General features: G+C 42.3%; 1 protein-coding gene across 2 annotated transcripts in view; it reads left to right on the top strand.

Moving 5' to 3' along the window:
• Positions 1–3,007: 3,007 nt before the first annotated feature.
• The window catches only part of LOC126284535 (uncharacterized), a 374,399-nt gene continuing 356,285 nt past the window's right edge, over positions 3,008–21,121 (top strand). Inside the window, exon 1 of one of the 2 annotated variants that reach the window (XM_049983534.1) lies at positions 3,008–5,055. In XM_049983534.1, the coding sequence (XP_049839491.1) occupies positions 4,901–5,055 (155 nt within the window). In that variant the 5' untranslated portion in view covers positions 3,008–4,900. The remainder of the gene's footprint in view (positions 5,056–21,121) is intronic. The other variant, XM_049983532.1, reaches the window with a different exon arrangement.

Below are 21,121 nucleotides of genomic sequence, written 5' to 3'. Positions count from 1 at the left end.
GACAAATATATTTTACTAGAACTGACTTGTGATTACATTTTCACGCAATTTGGGAGCATAGATCCTGAGAAATCAGTAACCACCTCTGGCCGTAATAACGGCCTTGATAAGGATGGGCATTGAGTCAAACAGAGCTTGGATGGCGTGTACAGCTACAGCTGTCCATACAGCTTCAACACGATACCACAGATCATCAAGAGTAGTGACTGGCGTATTGCGACGAGCCAGTTGCTTGGCCACCATTGACCAGACGTTTTCAGTTGGCGAGAGATCTGGTCAATGTGCTAGCCAGGGCAGCAGTCGAACATTTACTATATCCAGAAAGGACTGTACAGGACCTACAACATGCGGTCGTGCTTTATCGTGCTGAAATGTAGGTTTTTGCAGAGATCGAATGAAGGGTAGAGCCACGGGTCGTAACATATCTGAAATGTAACGTCCACTGTTCAAAGTGCCGTCAATGCGAACAAGAGGTGACCGAGACGTTTAACCAATGGCACCCCATACCATCACGCATGGTGATACGCCAGTGTGACGGTGACGAATACACGCTTCCAACGTGCGTTCACCGCGAAGTCACCAAACACGGGTGCGACCATCATGATACTGTAAACAGAACCTGGATTCATCCGAAAAAATGACGTTTTGCCATTCGTACACCCAGGTTCGTCGTTGAGTACACCTTCGCAGGCGCTCCTGTCTGTGATGCAGCGTCAAGGGTAACCGCAGCCACGGTCTCCGAACTGATATTCCATGCTGCTGCAAACGTCATCGAACTGTTCGTGCAGATGGTTGTTGTCTTGCAAACGTCCCCATCTCTTGACTCAGGGATCGAGACGTGACTGCACGATCCGTTACACCCATGCGGATAAGATGCCTTTCATCTCGACTGTTAGTAATACGATGCCGTTGGGATCCAGCACGGCGTTCCGTACTACACTCCTGAACCCACCGATTCCATATTCTGCTAACAGTCATTGGATCTCGACCAACGCGAGCAGCAATGTCGCGATACGATAAACCGCAATCGCAATAGGCTACACTCCAACCTTTATCAAAGTCTGAAACGTGATGGTAAGCATTTCTCCTCCTTACACGAGGCATCACAACACACGAGGCAACGCCGGTCAACTGCTGTTTGTGTATGAGAAATCGGTTGGAAACTTTACTCATGTCAGCACGTTGTAGGTGTCGCCACCGGCGCCAACCTTGTGTGAATGCTCTGAAAAGCTAATCATTTGCATATCACAGCATCTTCTTCCTGTCGGTTAAATTTCGCGTCTGTAGCACGTCATCTTCGTGGTGTAGCAATTTTATTAGCCAGTAGTGTAATAAACACAGTAAAGTACAAAAATAGGTTTTTCTCATTTATATGGGGTACCCATATAAATGAAACGAATGAACTGTAAACGAAGTTTTATTTTAGTGGAAAAAATATATGAAAATATTCTGGCAAGGGACACGATAAATCTTTCTTGAGTACCAAAATGCGTTGTAAATAAATCTGAATTTCTGAAGAGTTCAAAATATTTCATTTGATGGAGGGTAAGTTCTCAATCACTGGTTCTCATAAAAAAACGAAAACGCATTTATTTTGATGAGAAAACAGACAAAGCAGTTGTCTTCTTGCTGAGCATTGGAACATTCTTCATGAGGCCAGGCACGATAAGATAGGTCCTAGATCCACTCATCCTTTGATAACTTCAACTGGCCCTTTTAAGTCTGATGAAATCGCAGAATGTTGGTATTTCAGTTTTTTTTTGAGCTGGTCTAGTCGTTCTGTACTTCCTCACCTTTTGTTTTACCCCACCAAGTACATTCGGTTTTATCTCACAGTTGAAGATTGAATAAGACATGACGTTGGAATGTTAGCTTTTACATACAGTGCATCACACAAACACTGAAGTACCGTGGAAACATGCTTAATCTAAATAGTTACTTGCCATTTTTTTTCTGGTAATGTGTCTCTTCAAGACACTGCTCCAAGAATCACCAACATTGAAGAAAATTTCAGCGAATACTTTAAAAATGTCTAGATGGAAGAGCAACGGATTCCCGCCACTGGAGGTTATTTCCATTTCATGAATGGCGGTAGCTACTACATCTACATCTACATCTACATCTACATTTATACTCCGCAAGCCACGCAATTGTGTGTGGCGCAGGGCACTTTACGTGCCACTGTCATTACCTCTCTTTCCTGTTCCAGTCTCGTATGGTTCGCGGGAAGAACGACTGCCCGAAAGCCTCCGTGGGCGCTCGAGTCTCTCTAATTTTACATTCGTGATCTTCTCGGGAGGTATAAGTAGTGGGAAGGAATATATTCGATACCTCATCCAGAAACGCACCCTCTCGAAACCTGGACAGCAAGCTACACCGCGATACAGAGCGCCTCTCTCGCAGAGTCTGCCACTTGGGTTTGCTAGACATCTCCGTAACGCTATGACGCTTACCAAATAACCCTCTTCTTTGGATCTTCTCAATCTCCTCCGTCAACCCTACCTGGTACGGATCCCACACTGATGAGCAATACTCAGGCACAGGTCGAACGAGTGTTTTGTAAGTCACCTCCTTTGTTGATGGACTACATTTTCTAAGGACTTTCCCAATGTATCTCAAACTGGCACCCGCCTTACCAACAATTAATTTTGTATTTCTGAGGCGTATTAGTTGGATGGCTGCACTGGTCACGGAAATGTGAAGCTAACCCGGTTTGACCCGGTTTCGAGTGTGTGTGTGTGTGTGTGTGTGTGTGTCTGTGTGTGTGTGTGTGTGTGTATTGGACGGCATAAAGTGAAAGAGAGACAGTGATAAGAGACGGGAAGTGGAGGCGGCCAGACGAGGCTGTAAAGAGTAAACGCTGAATGGGCTGGGCTGGCCTCGCGGGCCTGACCTGGGAATCCCCGAGAGTTTCTCCCGGCAGGGCAGGCTCGTGCGCCGTCGGCTGTGCTCGGCTGCGTTCGGCTGGCGGGAGTCCATCGGCGGTGGACGGGCACTAGCGCACCAGCCGGCCTGCTCCAGTCCGTGGTCCGCGCTGTGCGCCTGTGGCAGCCGCGCCTCCACTGCAAGAAGCGAGGGGCTGCAGACGCTCACGTGTGGCAGGCGCCTCAACCCGCTCCGCTAAGCGTGTGGGCGTACTCACAGCGCAGCGGCGTACCCGAGCCCGGGATTACTAACCTTCCACCGACGTGACTAAAGACCGTTACCAGTGTTGTCCTCAAGCAGGCTGTAGACACGTTTGAGAATTCGAATGCATATTTACATATCTATACCAGCGAAAAGTTAGGAAAATCATTTCGTCAGTCTTCTGTCGCTCTACAGAGTTCTGAAACTTCGTTGCCATCAGCGGCAGTATTGTAGCTGAAACGTTCGTCGACGGGTAAAGTTGCTGGCTACTCAGTATTTCGCGAGCCACAGAAGTCGATACTATAGGAGGATAGATACATGAAATAAAAATCTGCTCTCAGACAACACCGTCGGGTGGGAACTAGACTAGGAAATTGACAATAGAGGAGATGAACTTTCATCTGTAGGACAAACTCTGCTGTGGTTCTCGTACATACTGTTTCACAAGCGGAACCGCTAACACTAAACAGTAGGACGGGTTGAAACCTACAAGCAAAAAGCCGATATAAGATCTCTAGGCTAGACGCTTCCAACTGTGGTTCACATATTGCTGACGGACAGTATTCCTGTTATCTCTCCCACTGTTCTGGCGAAGTCTAACGTTCCTTAAACGGCCGTATTTCGTTACGAATGATTGATTTGTGAGTTTTGTTAACTGGCACATGGAACTCTTAGTAGCGTCGTACGTTTAAGAGAGAATTTGTTACGTCTTCTTCCCTCACCTTCTTTGCTGGAAACGCAACAAATACGTCTCAATGGTCGAGGTTTTGCAGTCATAAATCTGTTCTTAGATTGGGACGTTTTATTACACTAATTCACGAGTTTATTTACACTCTTAACTCATCAAATTTATTTTATTCAGGGCGACTTACGTCAGATCATTCACACTGATATCCAGAACAGTTCTTGAATCATTAATTGTAGTTCGAACGTGATTCAATTTTACGTCTGTGCAGCTCCTATCTTGTTCGTTCAGGAAAACATATGATAAACGAAATTAGGTTTCAGTTTCCTAGCGTGAAACTGTAATGCATGAGTTCCAAAGCTTGATATCGTCTTTCTAATCAAGTTGTAACTCGTCCAGTTCTTAAGGACTGTCTTACACATCTATTAGTCAATCACCATTTGGATGTGCGGTGTCAGAATCTGCTTTCGATAGTAGGGATACTTGTGCATTAAACATCGTGTTTCACTGACTCTAGACAGGACATAAATTTCGTGGAGAGTCACTTTTCTTTTAGAAAACAAAATGTGAAAACTCGTATCCGCATACCGATGCCGTCGGTGTGAAAATGCTTGTTTACAATGGCGAGTAATGCAGTACGACGACGATCGCAGCGTGTTTCTTGCCGGACTTCATGTGAACGAGCCTGAACTGTAAACATACCCAGTGGGACTCAGTGTGCCTGTCGAACGCGTTGTAACGGTGCTTAGGCCGGGGGAGAAAGTGCGGTTAGCGCGACAGTAATATTTCTGCAGGTGACTGCTCTGTGCTGTGAACAAGTCATCAAAACTGTGTCTGAATTCTTTAGCTAGACGCAGCTTTTCGCACGACTCGAGTCTGCAGTGAAGATTTTCCACACTTGTTTTTTTGGAAGGGTGTTTCATCGTGTTATTTCCTCCTATTCAGTGACCTCCTGACGAAGTGAGGTAAGAAGGTTAGCCAGAGAGGAATGTTACCTGATACAGTGCGATCGGAGTGTTGGTGTAAGAGTGATACGGACAGATAAGGAAGTGCGACACGGTGGTCCAGAGTAACAGGAGCTCGCCGGAGATGGTGGTGGTCGCTGTGTTGGTGGCGATGGTGGTGGCGGCTGTGGAGCCGTGCTGCGCGGCTGAGCCGCTGGTGGTGCGCGTCAACAAGTGCTGCCCTCTGCACCAGCAGTTGGCGATAAACATGACCGCCTGCCTCGACTACGATTACGAGAAGTAAGACCATCTTCCTTCTCTAGTCTCACCTCACATTTACTTGCATTTGTATTTAGTCAAGTCAGAACCACGTGAAGCATCTGATTTATAACATCATCCTTTTCTTTAGATTCCCAATACTTCTCTATTCTTTCTCTCTGTTGTCCTTTCTTGTGTCCATTTTTCTCCTTTCTACTTTTGCGTTTTCTTTTTCGAAACTTCGCCTTTTTCTACTTTTCCCTAAATTCATTTCTATTTTCTATGTCTTTGTCTGTTATTCCTATCTCCTGTACATCTTAATTTTAATAAAGCAGGAGATATGAGGTTTAGGATTCTTCACAAAGAAGTTGGATAATGTATTTTTGGCAACCTTTTGTTGTCCAGTCGTTTTAAGTGATCGTGAAATGTAGTCCTCCGCCTTCTCTTTGTATCCACATACATTGTCGAATGCCCAGGGCAACATCTTGCTGTAGTACCGGCAGTTCCAAAAACGTTTGATATTTGCGTCCATTCAACGTGTCGTCGATAATATATGGACCAACGAGTTTTCTCCCCGTGATGCCATACAACGCGTTAACCGACAAAGAACGTTGATGGTCAACTTGCCGTAACCAACGGGGATTGTCTGCACTCCAATAATGCTTGTTATGCCAGTTAACACTACCATGATTTGTGACTGTGGACTTTTAGGAAAATTATATGGTTTTTAACATGACTGTCAATCAGCGACTGTTGTATAATCAAAAATTTTGAAAAACACAGCCCTCAGTCGCGAACACAATTAATTTGTAAATTAAATTAATTGTGTTCGCCACTGAGGGCTGTGTTTTTCAAAATTTTGTTTTAGGGAAATACTGGGTTTCGTTTGCATTTGTTGACGTGCCCATTCACAAAATACTATACAATTATAAAAATCGGCGCCACGAAGTTCTTCATGCAGCGATGTGTGTTGTGGCGGCGGTATTGTGACAATACAGACGCATCGGAATCGCGTTGTAATTGCTTGGCGCCTATCCGTCGGTTGCGGTCAAATGAGTCTAGTACAATTGTTTAATTAGCTTCTCCTGTAACACGTTTGTTTCGTTTCCATTTTGCAGTCTTACGCTGACATCAGACATAAAGGCGTTCACAACCTTGGGAAAGAACAAACGAGAGCGAGCTTTTTCTGGAAAACGCTCGCCATACAGGGCAACACTACACAGCCAGGTGGCGCATCGAGTGGTCCCCTTTTCGATATGTCGGAGGAATACATTGTTACGAATGCGATTTCCAACTAGAAGTTATGAAATACTGGCCCGTCCTACCCTCGCAGCATGGAGGTGGTGTCCTACGTGCCATTGGATATTCAAAAGACATTGACTAGCGTATCGTAAATTACGACTGTGCATCTATTTCTGTTCCTCTGATTACAGCGCCATCTGTGGTGAGACGAAGAACATACTTCGGACAAAATGTACGTAGATTTTGCCGTAGAATCATAATCTGCAATAAAAAACGGCAGTTACCATTGAAGATTGCAAACTTGTCCCCCGCCACCGACGCACGGGGTGCGGGGACGACTGTGGTATTATTGGGTGTCCCCCTTCGAGACAAACAAATTGGAATTATAACTTTTTTTGATCCAATGTGTAGCTATTTCAATGTCTTCAGTTAAAATGAACACACTGTATACTAGGGTTGGAACTTTAATAATTGCAACTATTTATTACAGCTCGAACAAAAAAGAGTTTCAAAGCTTTACTGACCTTCAAAGTAGTCACCAGCAATATGTGTAACCCGTTGGCAACGATGTGGAAGTACGATACTCTTAGCAGTGCCAGTTGTGTTGACAGTTCGAGCGGGGCGGTCTGTTGCCCGACGAATTTGTAGCAGTTCTGGAGCGAATGCAGTGAAGTGTTTCCTTCAGTTGAACTCACGAGGGCTTAAGTCAGGAGAGTGCACTTATCACTCCGTTAGTCAAACAAATCAGTAACAGCTTGCAATGTACGTGCTTGAGCATTGTCCTGCAAAATGACGGTCAGGTACTGGAGAAAGTGTCATCACTTCTGTCCCTATGCTGTTCATTTTTGTAACACAACCTACGACCAGAGAATCCTACGACTTCCACATCGCTGGTAACGGGTTATACATAATGCTGATGACTACTTTGAAGGTCAGAAAAACTTTGAAACACGTATCTGTTTTGTACGAGCTGTAAATAAATAGTTGCCACTATTAAAGTTCTAACCCTCGTATTATGTTCTCAGTCTTTTCATAGACCTCTTTCTTTATTCTCAATTTCCAAATTCACTTTTCGTGATAGATATCTAAAATTTTTCGAATTATTCTTCATTCTTCATCCACAAATTATTTAACTGTTTTGCTGTGTTTATGGCAAGCAGTCTGAGACATAAAGGCACCCAGATCTTTTCACCACAATCTAATGCTTCAGTTTTGCATTAATGGAATAAAAGTTATTTTATTATATGTGTTCTTCGTTAAGTGGAAAGCCGTTTCCATTTTTGTGGCTTTATATCAGCTAATTTGTTCACAGCATGTGGCCTCATTATTTTTCGCAAGTATTTAAATTCTGGAAGTTCCTACACTTTTTCACGTTATAATTCCATGTGTTTTGGTGCGGCTTTAACGTTGGTCATGTGCACTGTTTCCTTTTGAAGAATTTTTATCTGTTTCATTGCGTCTTCTATGTTCTCTACTAAGATTGTTAAGTTATCAGCGAAAGCTAAGCAGTCAGTTACAATGTTCTCTCTCTCTTTTCCAAGTTTAACTTTATTTATTCTCTATTTTTCTGTTCTTTTATTCCTCGTTTTACTTTCTCCAAGACGCAGTTGAATAATAATGGAGACAGCCCATCCCCTGCATCAGGCCTCTTTTAATTTCATTTGGTCCTTTGAGGAGCATGCAGAAACACTAGTTGTCTTTAATCAGCGAAACTTTACCGCAAGCCATGGACTTGTTCGCTGTATAGTGGAATCGTTGACAATGGAAGTGTGGTCGCCAATGAACCACCGTTGGCCACATGTAACTTTATGCCGCTAATTCGAGTGCGCATTAATGGCATTTTCTGAACAGCCTTTCCCTCAAAAATATATTCCCCGCATATTGACGTTTCTGTTTATGTTATACGCACGTTCAAAAGTAGTATAACAATTATGAATGGATTTGACTATTCAGTGCATAGCAATACATCGATAATAATTTCAGAGAGTGTAAAACAAAGTTCAGTTTTTATCGGTGTCCTGTATGATTTTTGGCCATTCAGATAATATGTAAGATACAATGCACTTCTCGCTGTACGTTCTGAAATAAGGGTATATGTGGTGTCATCAATAGAGCACATTGTGTGTGTGGTCTTCAGTCCTGAGACTGGTTCGATGCAGCTCTCCATGCTACTAGAGCACATTAGAAGTGTGCATTTTGAGTTCTGAAATTGTTTTCAGCAAAAGAGACACATACACAGAGGCTTTCAGAGAACCTCATAAAAACAAATCCATGAGTGTCACGTCCTACTATACCACCAAGAGCAGAACAGAACGTGGTCATGCCCAGTACGAACGATCCAACGGTATGGAAGATTATGATTTCCAAATTTGATAAACTCCATACGACAACGGTAGGGGGTACTTAACGGCCTCATTGGTGAGATATTCTTTGCACTGTGCGGCAGAACTACAATTGCCAAAGAATAACACACAGAAACCCTTTTATACTGGATTCGCCATTTTCACTTAACGACACGGAGCTTTTCACTTCTGCATATTCACGCAAGTGCCAGCTTCCGATTCACCGCGGTAGTGCAACGCTCGAATAATTTTAAACTTTCTTTTATATTTGCTGTAGCTCTTATCAATGTATCTACTCATTAAATAGTTCTACCGCCTGTAATCGCTATATTCAACTGGAATAGGTGGCGCAGTGGTTTTCACACTGGATTCGCATTCGGGAGGACGACGGTTCAAGCCCGCGTCCTGCACTCTCTGATTTAGATTTTCCGTGATTTCTTTAAATCGCTTCAGGCAAATGCCGGGATGGTTCCTTTGAAAGGACACGACTGACTTCCTAGCGCATCCCTCCCCAGTCCGGTGGCAGCGATGATCTTGCTGTTTCGTCACCTCCCCCGAATCAACCACCTATATAATGGCACAAATTCCTGGTGGCGTGTTAAAAAAAATGTTCAAATGTATGTGAATTCCTAAGGGACGAAACTGCTGAGGTCATCGGTCCCTAGACTTAAACACTACTTAAACTAACTTATGCTAAGAACAACACACACTCACGCCCAGCGTCAACTGAAAGCGTCGGTTTGTTTTCTGTTACGAACAAAACGATTTTAAAAGCACGATTTTATGTGCCCATCCAAAAGAGCAGTCCCAAATTAGTGTACTCTGAAATGCGTTTCAAGGATATGTCCTAACAGCGATAGCAGTGCTGCTCATCCGCTGCTGGAATGTTGGTTATTCTTCGAATACATATACATAAAACTAGTAAATCACAGTAATTTCAAAAACCGCTCCATCGAATGGGCACGTAAAATTTCCATTTAAAACATTTTTTTTGTTAATGGGAAACAAACCGAACGGAGTCTGGGCTTCGTTTGAAAGATGTGATGTGCAGTTTCTGTTTGGACTAAACCCAGCTACCCATTTAGAAAACTAAATTGCCAATATCTGCCGAAACACCAGCCAAAACGCGCCTGACGATTCATAGGAGGAACACACTCTATATGTATCTATCGATAAACGCCAAGATCCGAAATATTAGAAAATATAAACTCTCTGTTTAATAACTTCTTCCTCTTTCGTACATCTAAATCTACGTGACTACTCTGCAGTCAGTCTAATCTAAACGGCGTAAATTCAACTAAATATCTAGGTATTGCAATTACGAACAATTTAAATTAGAAGGAACACATGGAAAATGTTGTGGGCAAGGCTAACCAAGGACTGCTATTTATTGGCAGGACGCTTAGACAATGTAACAGATCTACTAAGGACACTGACTACACTACCACTGTCCGTTCTCTTTTAGAATACTGCTGCGCGGTGTGGGATCCTTACCAGATAGGACTGACGGAGTACATCGAAAAAATTCAAAGAAGGGCAGCACGTTTTGTATTATCGTGAAATATGGGAGAGAGTGTCACAGAAATGGTACAAGATTTGAGCTGGATATCACTAAAAGAAAAGCGGTTTTCGTTGCGACGGAATCTTCTCACGAAATTCCAATCGCCAAATCTCTCCTCCGAATGCAAAAATATTTTGTTGACCTACATAGGGAGAAATGATCACCACGATAAAATAAGGGAAATCAGAGCTCGTACGGAAAGACATAGGTGTTCATTCTTTCCGTGCGCTATACGAGACTGGAATAATAGAGAATTGTGAAGGTGGTTCGATGAACCCTCTGTCTGGCACTTAAATGTAATTTTGCAGAGTATCCATGTAGATGTAGATGCTTTGCAGATGATCCATCGAACCACCCTCAAACTATTTATCTACCGTCCCACTCTCGTACTGCGTGCCGAAAAAAAAACTTTCCCTCCCTTATGAGCTCTGATTTCTCTTCTTTTATTACGATGATCATTTTTCCCTGTGTAGGACGGTGTCAACAAAACATTTTCACACTCGGAGCTGAAAGTTGGAGATTGAAATTTCATGAAATGATCTCGCCTCAACGGAAAACGCCTTTGTGTTAAATGTTGCCACTCCATTAGCGTATGTCATGCGTGACACTCTCTCCCCTATTTCCCAATAATACGGAATGAGCTGCCCTTCTCTGGACTTTTTCGATTTTCTCGGTCAATCCTATCTGGTAAAGATCCCATACCGCGCAGCAGTAGTCCAAAAGAGGTCAGATGAGCGTAGTGTAAGTATATTTTTTTCGCTTTCCCCACAAAATTTTCTTTGTGATCTGTCCAGCTTAAGTTGTTCATTATTATAATCCCTATGTATGTGGCTGAGCTGACAGCCCTTAAGTTTGGTTAATTTAACGTGTAACCGAAATTTAATGAGTACCTTTTAGAACTTGTGTGGATGAATTCACCCGTTTCAATATTTACAGTCAATTTCCACTTTTCGTACAATTCGGATATGTTGTCTAAATCAATTTGTAATTACTATTTGTTTTCTGATGACTTTACTCGTTGGTAAAGGACAGCACCATCTGCAAAAAATCTAAGACGGCTGTTCGTATTGACTCCTAAATCGTTTATAGAGATTAGTGACAGCAGAGGGCCTAACACTTTAATGGGGCGTCGTAACTTCCCATGATCTCTTGCGACAGATATTAACAACACAGACATCGAAGTTAGAGCTGCGATGACCCCTTGTAAAGTTTTACCCCAAAATTTACTCACCCCGTCACAAGAACCTGTTGTTATTCTAGTGGCGACACGTTTTACTGTATGGGAGTCCTTTCTGTCAGAATGGCCGCGAACTTCAGAGAGTCTGTCTTCCGTCTGTAATGCGTCTATATAGTCGCCAGTGAGATCTTTTCGTGCGTGGTGCTGGCCATCGAACTTTGCTTTTTCGATGCGTGTTTATGATGTTGAAGGTTTTCATGCTTAAGAGTGTCGTCCATTCGTGCTACATGTCAATAAAATTTCAGACGTCTGTCGCGTGTAACGAAACTAAATCGTTCTGTTCTCAAAACTTTTACGCGCCCAAATACCGTCTTGGAGGTTGTATCTGAATACTTTCTGCAATATTCGTCGTTCCATTTTCTTGCTGGCTTTGATATTGGTGATGACTTAATTGCGGACAGTGCTTCCGGTAGAACGACTACCTGTTAGTGGCGTAGTTTGCATTTCGTGGAAAGGGATTTCTTGTTATGAGTTTTCAAAATGGTAGTGTAGGCTTTTCTCATTCCCGATGATTTCACTTATGTACTTGAACATGGGCGTCGTCATCGTGTTTCGGCGTGACGCATTCAAGATCTACGTGATTGGAGTCCGTGTAATATCTTCTCATAAGAGACTTGTAGCCACTTATGACAGGGATTTTATTTACATGCTATATAATTATATCTCATATTTATTTGTTTATTGCTGCCCTTCTTTGAATTTTTTCGATGTACTCCGTCAGTCCTATCTGGTAAGGATCCCACACCGTGCAGCAGTATTCTAAAAGAGAACGGACAGTGGTAGTGTAGTCAGTGTCCTTAGTAGATCTGTTACATTGTCTAAGCGTCCTGCCAATAAAGAGCAGTCCTTGGTTAGCCTTGCCCACAACATTTTCCATGTGTTCCTTCTAATTTAAGTTGTTCGTAATTGCAATACCTAGGTATTTAGTTGAATTTACGCCGTTTAGATTAGACTGACTGCAGAGTAGTCACGTAGATTTAGATGTACGAAAGAGGAAGAAGTTATTAAACAGAGAGTTTATATTTTCTAATATTTCGGATCTTGGCGTTTATCGATAGATAAATATAGAGTGTGTTCCTCCTATGAATCGTCAGGCGCGTTTTGGCTGGTGTTTCGGCAGATATTGGCAATTTAGTTTTCTAAATGGGTAGCTGGGTTTAGTCCAAACAGAAACTGCACATCACATCTTTCAAACGAAGCCCAGCCTCCGTTCGGTTTGTTTCCCATTAAAAAAAAAAAAAAAAAAAAAAAAAAAAAAAAAAAAAAAAAAAAAGAGTTATAGGGAAATTTTACGTGCCCATTCGATGGAGCGGTTTCAAATTACTGTGATTTACTCGTTTTATGTATATGTGTTAACAGGGACAGTGAAATACGAAGAATAACCAACATTCCAGCAGCGGATGAGCAGCACTGCTATCGCTGTTAGGACATATCCTTGAAACGCATTTCAAAGTACACTAATTTGGGACTGCTCTTTTCGATGGGCACATAAAATTGTGCTTTTAAAATCGTTTTGTTCGTAACAGAAAACAAACCGACGCTTTATTAAACCTGTTGCCTTAATATCTAAAACTGGTTGCATTCGATATTATGTATTTGGAAATTTTTTATCGTGAAAGTTATATCATTATTTCAATCAATTTGCAGGTAACAGTGCATTTGTGTACAGGAAAAAAGGTAACAACAAAACATAATTTGTAATCAAAAATTAAAAAAACTTACTTTATAATACAAAACGAACTGCCCTATGAACAGAAAGCGAAAGAAGCGGCAACTAATCCATAGATTCCAGTCACCGGCACACTTGTTATGTGTGTAAAAGCTTCAGAGCCACTCGCTTGCGAGCAGGGGCCAAATACTGGAGGCAATAGCAGTGCCTACAATTGTTGTAGTTAGACTACAACAACGTTTTCTGCCGCTGGTAGATTCCGCCAAATCTGTGCAATCTGAATAGTAAAGTAAATTACGGTTCAAAATTCCGCATACTTAAATACTAGCACCTACAACCTTACAGTTAACACTATGTATCCATAACGAAAAATGTTTTCTTACACGATTTGAGAAAATAAAACAACCACCCATTTTTTATTTCGACTGATGTACCACAAAACGCGTTTATTGTTTTCGCCCATCTTCAGTTGGCACAGTTCTCATTAATAACTATTATTTTTATATGGGTTGCATTTTGAATGTTGCAGCTGCCATTATTCTGTTTGTTGTAGCTCATTGTTTCGTTATTTTGTACATAACTCAGGAAGGGTCATGTGATCGTCGAATCGCGGATACTGCACTTTAACAGTGTACCGATGTTTATAAGGATTTGTGTGGTATGCATATAACATCACAAGGCGCGCAGCATTCAAAATAGAGGCAGCTGCACCATTCAAAATACATCGACGTAATCGTGATTATGCAGCTATTTTACGACACATAAAGTTGAGTGTTAATTCGAAACGTATAATTACGCACGAGGTTGGAGAAAAATATGAAAACACAGCAAGAAATGCACGTCTGAACACAGAAACAGATGCTAGTAAAGCCTACACGTTGCGCTGTTTTACCGCGAATGACCCATGTGCAGTGCCCTCAATATGTTGCATGTGTCAGCCGTAGTAAGAACAGCGTTCTCTGTAGCCGTGAGTACATTATGACGGAGATAAGTGAATTCGAATATGTGCAAACAGGTGGTGCTCATATGTGGGTGCTAAGGCAGCTGAAGTGCTTTGTGTTTCAAGATGCACAATATTGAAGATTTATGCAGCAGACGGAGAAAGCGGGAGGACATCTGCATCTACATATATACTCTGTTAGCCACCAAACGATCTGTGTCGGAGGGCACAATTCGCGCCAAAGTCATATCCCCCCCTCTGTTCCACTCGCGGATCGCATGACTTCTTATTTCCCTTATCTCTGAATCATGATCGTTCGTGGTAATAATATATGCTCTACATCCTCGGTGAAGATCGGATTTCGGAATTTGTGAGCAGCCCCTTCTGTTTAGCGCGCCGTCTATCTGCAAGTGTGTCCCAGTTCAAAGTTTCTATGAGATTTGTAACGCTCTCGCGATGGCTAAATGTACCAGTCACGAATCTTGCCGCTCTTCTTTCGACCTTCTCAATCTCTTGAATCAGACCCAACTGGTAAGGGACCCATACAGACGAACAATACTCCAATACTGGACGAACTAAGCTATTTCCTTTGTTGAAGGACTGCATCGCCTCAGGATTCTACCAATAAACCGCAATCTAGAGTTCGCCTTACCCGTTACTTGTGTAATCTGATCATTCCATTTGAGATCATTTCGAATAGCCACATCCAGATATTTGATGGACGTTACCGCTTCCAAAGACTGGGCATTTATTTTGTACTCTAGCGTTAATGGGGATTTTCGCCTTCTTATACGCAGTAGGTTACACTTCCTAATATTGAGAGATAACTGCCAGTCATTACACCACGCATTTATTTTCTGCAAATCCTCTTTGATTTGTTCACAACTTTCGTGCAATACTACTTTCCTGTAGACTACAGCATCATCGGCAAACACTTTAAGGCCACTGTTAATACCATCAATAGCATCACCTGCTAAGTCCCAAGACGGACGAAAATGTGTATTGAACAATCGTGACAGACGGTCGTTGAAGAGGGCTGTGACGAAAATGAAGATGACGACAGCTGCAAAAATCGCTACTGAACTGAATGTTGCACCCTCGGACCCTGTCAACACCAAAACAACGCTAAGGCAGATCTGCAAGCAAGGAATTGCAGAGTTAGCTGGAATTCTGAAACCTCACTTCATTGATACAAATGCAGAAACCATAAAATCTGGCCTTTGGAGCAATGGAAGAATGTCATTTGCTCCGGTGAATCTTGTATCATAATACTTTCAGCTTCTGATCTTTATGTCGCAAAAGTGAAACACGGTGGAAGTTTAGTGATGATTTGGGCAGCGATATCGTGACATTCCGTGGACCCCATAGTTACTCTGCAAGGTCATATTACCATCAAGGATTATGTGACAATTTTGGGTTATCAGGTCCATCGCATGGTACAATGTTTATTCCACAATAGTGACGCTGTGTTCCAAGGCGATCAGGACCACTAGTTGTCCATTCCAAGACGACTGAAATCTGTTTTGGATGCTAACGGCGGTTTTTGGCTTGGTTCAAATGGCTCTGAGCACATTGGGACTTAACTTCGAAGGTCATCAGTCTCCTAGAACTTAGAACTACTTAAACCTAACTAAGCTAAGAACATCACACACAACCATGCCCGAGGCAGGATTCGAACCTGCGACCGTAGCGGCTGCGCTGTTCCAGACTGTAGCGCCTAGAACCGCTCGGCCACGCCGGCCGGCCTAACGGCGGTTTTTCTGCGCCGTATTAATAGTGGTAATGTGTCGTGTTTTTGGTGTTTCCATGTGTAAATTCAAAAGAAAAGCGACTAGTAGCTGCATTTTCTTAGTTAATTTAACCTACAGCCACGGAGTTCAACACTAGAGTCACAAATGGATTAAGGTGTTGTCTTAGTTCTTCGTTGTCTCTGTGAGACAGAACAATGAAGTAGGTGTATTCGTGACTCAGCTGTAGAATGGTAGAGATTGTATTTCACAACGTTGGTAAATAATCGACGTACATAATTACGTATGAGTTCCAGGAGACATTAACTGCAGTAAACATGTAGAAAACAACGAAGAAGAATTCGAATTTTTATTATGTTTATTTCGATCTATGGAAGGAGGATTCCGGCTTAACGTGAGGACAGTAGAAGCGTAACATATTTTGAGTGCCATAACCAGTTTCAAATTTCATGTCAGAGCCCGTTGCCCAGCACGTTAAATACCTGCATGTGCCACTGTTTCCACCCAGGTCATGTTGACGGCTTCCGGTGGGGTGGTATTTATATCCACAGTCATTTAGCACGTGAATACTTAGGGGAATTCTTTTATTCTTCCGCCTTTCAAGCTACTAGTGGTCTTACACTTTCACCATGCAAATGTTTACAACACTATAATCCCAAAGTATGTTTCGTAAAATTACTACTAGTGCTAGCTAAGCACTAGCAAAGAGCAACGACGCAAAAGTGCAGTCAAGCAACGTTTCAGCATGCAACTGGTGAAAGTCTCGTGTCATTGACGTCATGAAAGCGGAAAGTAAAATACGTTGCCGAAGCTATTACGCGCTTATCTTTTTGCAGAGATGCGGGATAAGCCGGCAAAACACGACGTGCAAGCAAAAAATCTGACGATGGGAGGTTAGCTCTAAACCTGTTCACAAAATAAACGAAATAATGAAATGATTATCTACTTGTCATTTACTACACTTACGTGATAAATTTTCGGTCAGTGTTTGGTGAAGACTAACTACTTATTTACCAAAGTCAAGGAACTCTAAATTTGTCTTTCGCTATTTGATTAACATTGCAATTTACTGCAGTTGTACAGTCACGGAGATTCCCGTAACGTTCGAGCGTTGGTAGATCAATCCCCGTCCTTTCGTTATGCTCAATTAAAGAGCGCGTTTGAACACGGAACCTTCTTCTGACAAATTCATTTTCTTCATCTCTTCACAAAATCTCTATATGAATTCGCTGTGTTGCACTGTCCACTTCTTTTCTTTTTAATGGGAACGTGTGATTTACAACTAGAATTCCAAAGACTTTGCGTTCTCTGATAGTATCTTTTGTGGCATTCATTTCTTGTTAGTCCTACTTAATTTCTGCTAACCACGTAACTTTTACCTTTTTTGAATTCAATATATCAAGCCGTTATTTTAGTTAATCTAGTGTTGTCCATTCTGTGGGAGAGGCCAAAGAACTTCAAGCGTCTTCTAAGTATCAGTGAACTTGTCTAGTGTTGTGTGTAGGTAATCAGTTTTTCCTTTAATACTTGTGCTGTTTATATTAGTGCGACAGTAGGTTTTTCTTAGACTTTTTCATTTTAATTTCGCAATTTCATCAACTTTTGGATGGCCTCCTAGTTTCTCATGGATGTGGAGCTTCACGCAAGACAACTGTCCTGGAATGTAGAAGTTTCACATTACGGGACATCACTCGTATATTGTATTGATTTCATGTTATTCTGTGCCCTTTCTGGAGACTAATGGCTGTTACCCTGTCGTAGCAAGGGGAGGGGGGGGGGGGGGGGGGGGGGGGAGAGACATGATACTCCCACGCGGCGCGTCCCAGGTAGCTGATAGGAGGGTCTTCACTTGCTCGCTGGCAGACTTGGGCGAAATAAAATAGCTCTCGCGGACCACACACAACTTACAAGGGGACCATGAGACCTGTTAATCGCGTATTTTCTTGAGCCATGAGTAAGTTGTAGACAAAGCTGCCTTCAGCATCTGGTTAACGGCTTTCCATGCGACGGCTCGCAGTTTCCAAGAAAATCCATGTTGAACGCAAACGCGCTGCCCGCAAAGAAACTCCGCAACCAATCCAGCGATATGACGATACGCTTACAAACTTACCTCGAATATTTCGGAAACTAGGAGCCGTACCAGGTACTTAGGACTGGTCGCTCTACAACGTACCTGATACTTATCAAAATCCTTGATTAATAGGCCTGATGGTCCCCTTTTTAGTCCGAGAACGCCTAGAGGCACCTCTCCATCACAGCAATCTTTTCCTAAAGATCGCTCCCACACACAGTTTCAACTTGTGAAATTGGCACGATGGAACAAACAGTACAATTGTCCCGGGCGCATTTCCGGTTGTTTCCAATCATCGGATTCTGGCGGATCGGAAACATCACGCAGAGAAGAATCGAAGCGTTTCAAAATCTTTTCGTCTCAAGAAATATAATCTTTTAGTCAATCCTAATACAAATGACAACCATTTCGACTCAGAATACTTTAGGATATTTGACGGCAAACCAACCATAAAAAAGAAAGGCAAGTTATCAATTCTTGTGACTGCCTGTGCAATAAGGAAAATGATTTGATATTCAGTTTGTAACTTCACATCCTCAAGTGAAAAAATCTTAGTCCTTACAGTGGAATCAGCTCCAAATCATACGCCTTAATAGGTGCTCATGCTCGCACTAAAAGTGATAACAAGAAATATAGAAAGTAGAAGACTTTTGAGAAACACTGGAGAAAACTACAAACAAGATCTCCAAACACTGTGCAAAAATCTTCTTAGGTGATTTTAATGCACAGGTTGGCATGGATAAGAAATACAAATCAATAGTAGGATTTCATGGACAAATAAGAATGGAGAACGTCGAATAAGCTTCTGTACATAATTTGTGCTGAGTCTTATGTCTACAAAAGTTACGAGACTCCTACACAAAAAGAAAACTTGGATGTCACCTAATCCATCATTTGCGGGATTCCATATGCATCATGCGGCAGTTTCTACAAGGAACATGTGCGAGTTTCAAAAAGTCAGTGTACAAAAGGGAGTTATTAATTCAGATCACTGCTCAAAACAAATCAAAATTAGGTTCCAACCAAAGAGATCCATTTAAATATAGCATTTTTTGATAAATACACTGTGCAACAAGGAAGTCCTTCACATTCTGCACTTTGTTCAAGATGCACATGAAAGTTCTTGTACAAATAACGGTATACAACAACGTGCGTAATGTGGCGCGTTGCTAACGCTTGTACATTTTCTGTAATTTCATCTTGTGTGACGGAATGGGGCTGCGGCTGGTCGAAGACGTGGAGAAGATCAATACCAACAACTGTAATTGTATTTAATAATTTTATTTAGCTAGCAGTTTCAGTGGCTCATTGGCACCATCTTCAGGCTTCTAGGCACGAAACTCGGTAAGTCATCTAGTCGTTTGTGTTGTTGTAGGGACTATTGTATCCAACTGATTTCCTTAGGCTTATTCTCTTCACACCTCCCACGGCAACAAACAGTATAGTTGTCGTTATATGAAGGGTCCATGTGTACCGAGAAGAAATCTAAGGAAATGGTTCAAATGGCTCTAAGCACTATGGGAGTTAACATCTGAGGTCATCAGTCCCCTACTTAAACCTAACTAACCTAAGGACATCACACACATCCATGCTCGAACCTGCGACCTTAGCAGCAGCGCGGTCCCGAACTGAAGCGTCTAGAACCGCTCGGTCACAGCGGCCGGCTCTAAGGAAATGGTCCCTATAATAACACAAACAACTAGATGACACCTAGATTATCGCGGTGAGAGGTCTGAAAATCATGCCAATGAGGCATCGAAACTGGCAGCTAAATAGAAATATTAAATAAAATTGGGCTGCTGGTATGTATTTTCTTTAAGTTTTGTAAATTTTCGTTCTACCAAGACACCAATGTGACAATTTTTTGCACCTGGGCTCTCCACGTACTTTGACATTCTAGTCATTTAGTCATACGACACTTATCGTTTACAGTCTACATCTACATCTACATCCATACTCCGCACGCCACCTGACGGTGTGTGGCGGAGGGTACTTTAAGTACCTCCATCGGTTGTCCCTACTATTCCAGTCTTGTATTGTTCGTGGAAAGAAAGACTGTTGGTATGCCTCTGTGTGGGCTCTAATCTCTATGATTTTATCCTCATGGTATCTTCGCGAGATATACGTAGAAGGGAGCAATATACAACTTCATCAAAAGCTACTGAGCGTCTCCCCTGCAGAGTCTTCCACTGGAGTTTATCTACCATCTCCGTAACGGTTTCGCAATTACTAAATGATCGTGTAACGAAGCGCGCTGCTCTCCGTTCGAGCTTCTCTATCTCTTCTACCAACCCTATCTGGTACGGATCCCACACTGCTGAGCAATATTCAAGCAGTGGGCGAGCAAGTGTACTGTAACCTACTTCCTTTGTTTTCGGATTGCATTTCCTTAGGATTCTTCCAATGAATCTCAGTCTGTCATCTGCTTTACCGAGGATCAACTTTATATGGTCTTCCCATTTTAAATCTCTTCTAATACCTACTCCCAGATAATTCACGGAATTAACTGCTTCCAGTTGCTGACTTGCTATATTGTAGCTAAATGATAAAGGATGTATCCTTCTATGTATTCGCAGCACATTACACGTGTCTACATTGATATTCAATTGCCATTCCCTGCACCATGCGTCAATTAGTTGCAGATCCTCCTACATTTCAGTACAATTTTGCATTGTTACAACCTCTCAATATACTACATCGTCATCCGCAAAAAGCCTCCGATGTTATTCACAAGGTCATTTATGTATATTGTGAATAGCAACGGTCCTACGACACTCCCCTGCGGTACACTTGAAATCACTCTTACTTCGGAAGACTTCTCTCCATTGAGAATGATATGCTGCGTTCTGTTACCTAGGAACTCCTCAATCCAATCACACAATTGGTCTGATAGTCCATATGCTCTTACTTTGTTCATTAAACGACTGTGAGGAACTGTATCAAACGCCTTGCGGAAGTCAAGAAACACGGCGTCTAGCTGGGAACCCGTGTCTATGACCCTGTGAATCTCGTGGACGAATAGCGCGAGCTGGGTTTCATACGATCTTTTTCGAAACCCATGCTGATTCCTACAGAGTAGATTTCTAGTCTCCAGAAAAGTCATTATACTCGAACATATTACGCGTTACAAAATTCTACAACTGATCGACGTTAGAGATATAGGTCTACAGTAAAAATCTTTTGTAGAAAGTCTGCTGTGATTTTATACGGTAGCTGACGTCACAGTACTGTTTCTACTTTGCTGTTGGCTTAATGTCTGGTAACGGGGCGGAAGACGCAGTTTGATGGCAATACTGGA

The sequence above is a fragment of the Schistocerca gregaria genome, chromosome 8 (assembly GCF_023897955.1).
Source record: "Schistocerca gregaria isolate iqSchGreg1 chromosome 8, iqSchGreg1.2, whole genome shotgun sequence".
Classification (NCBI taxonomy): Eukaryota; Metazoa; Arthropoda; class Insecta; order Orthoptera; family Acrididae; genus Schistocerca; species Schistocerca gregaria.
Note: the sequence above shows the minus strand (reverse complement) of the source record. Positions and strands in the feature narration are given on the sequence as shown.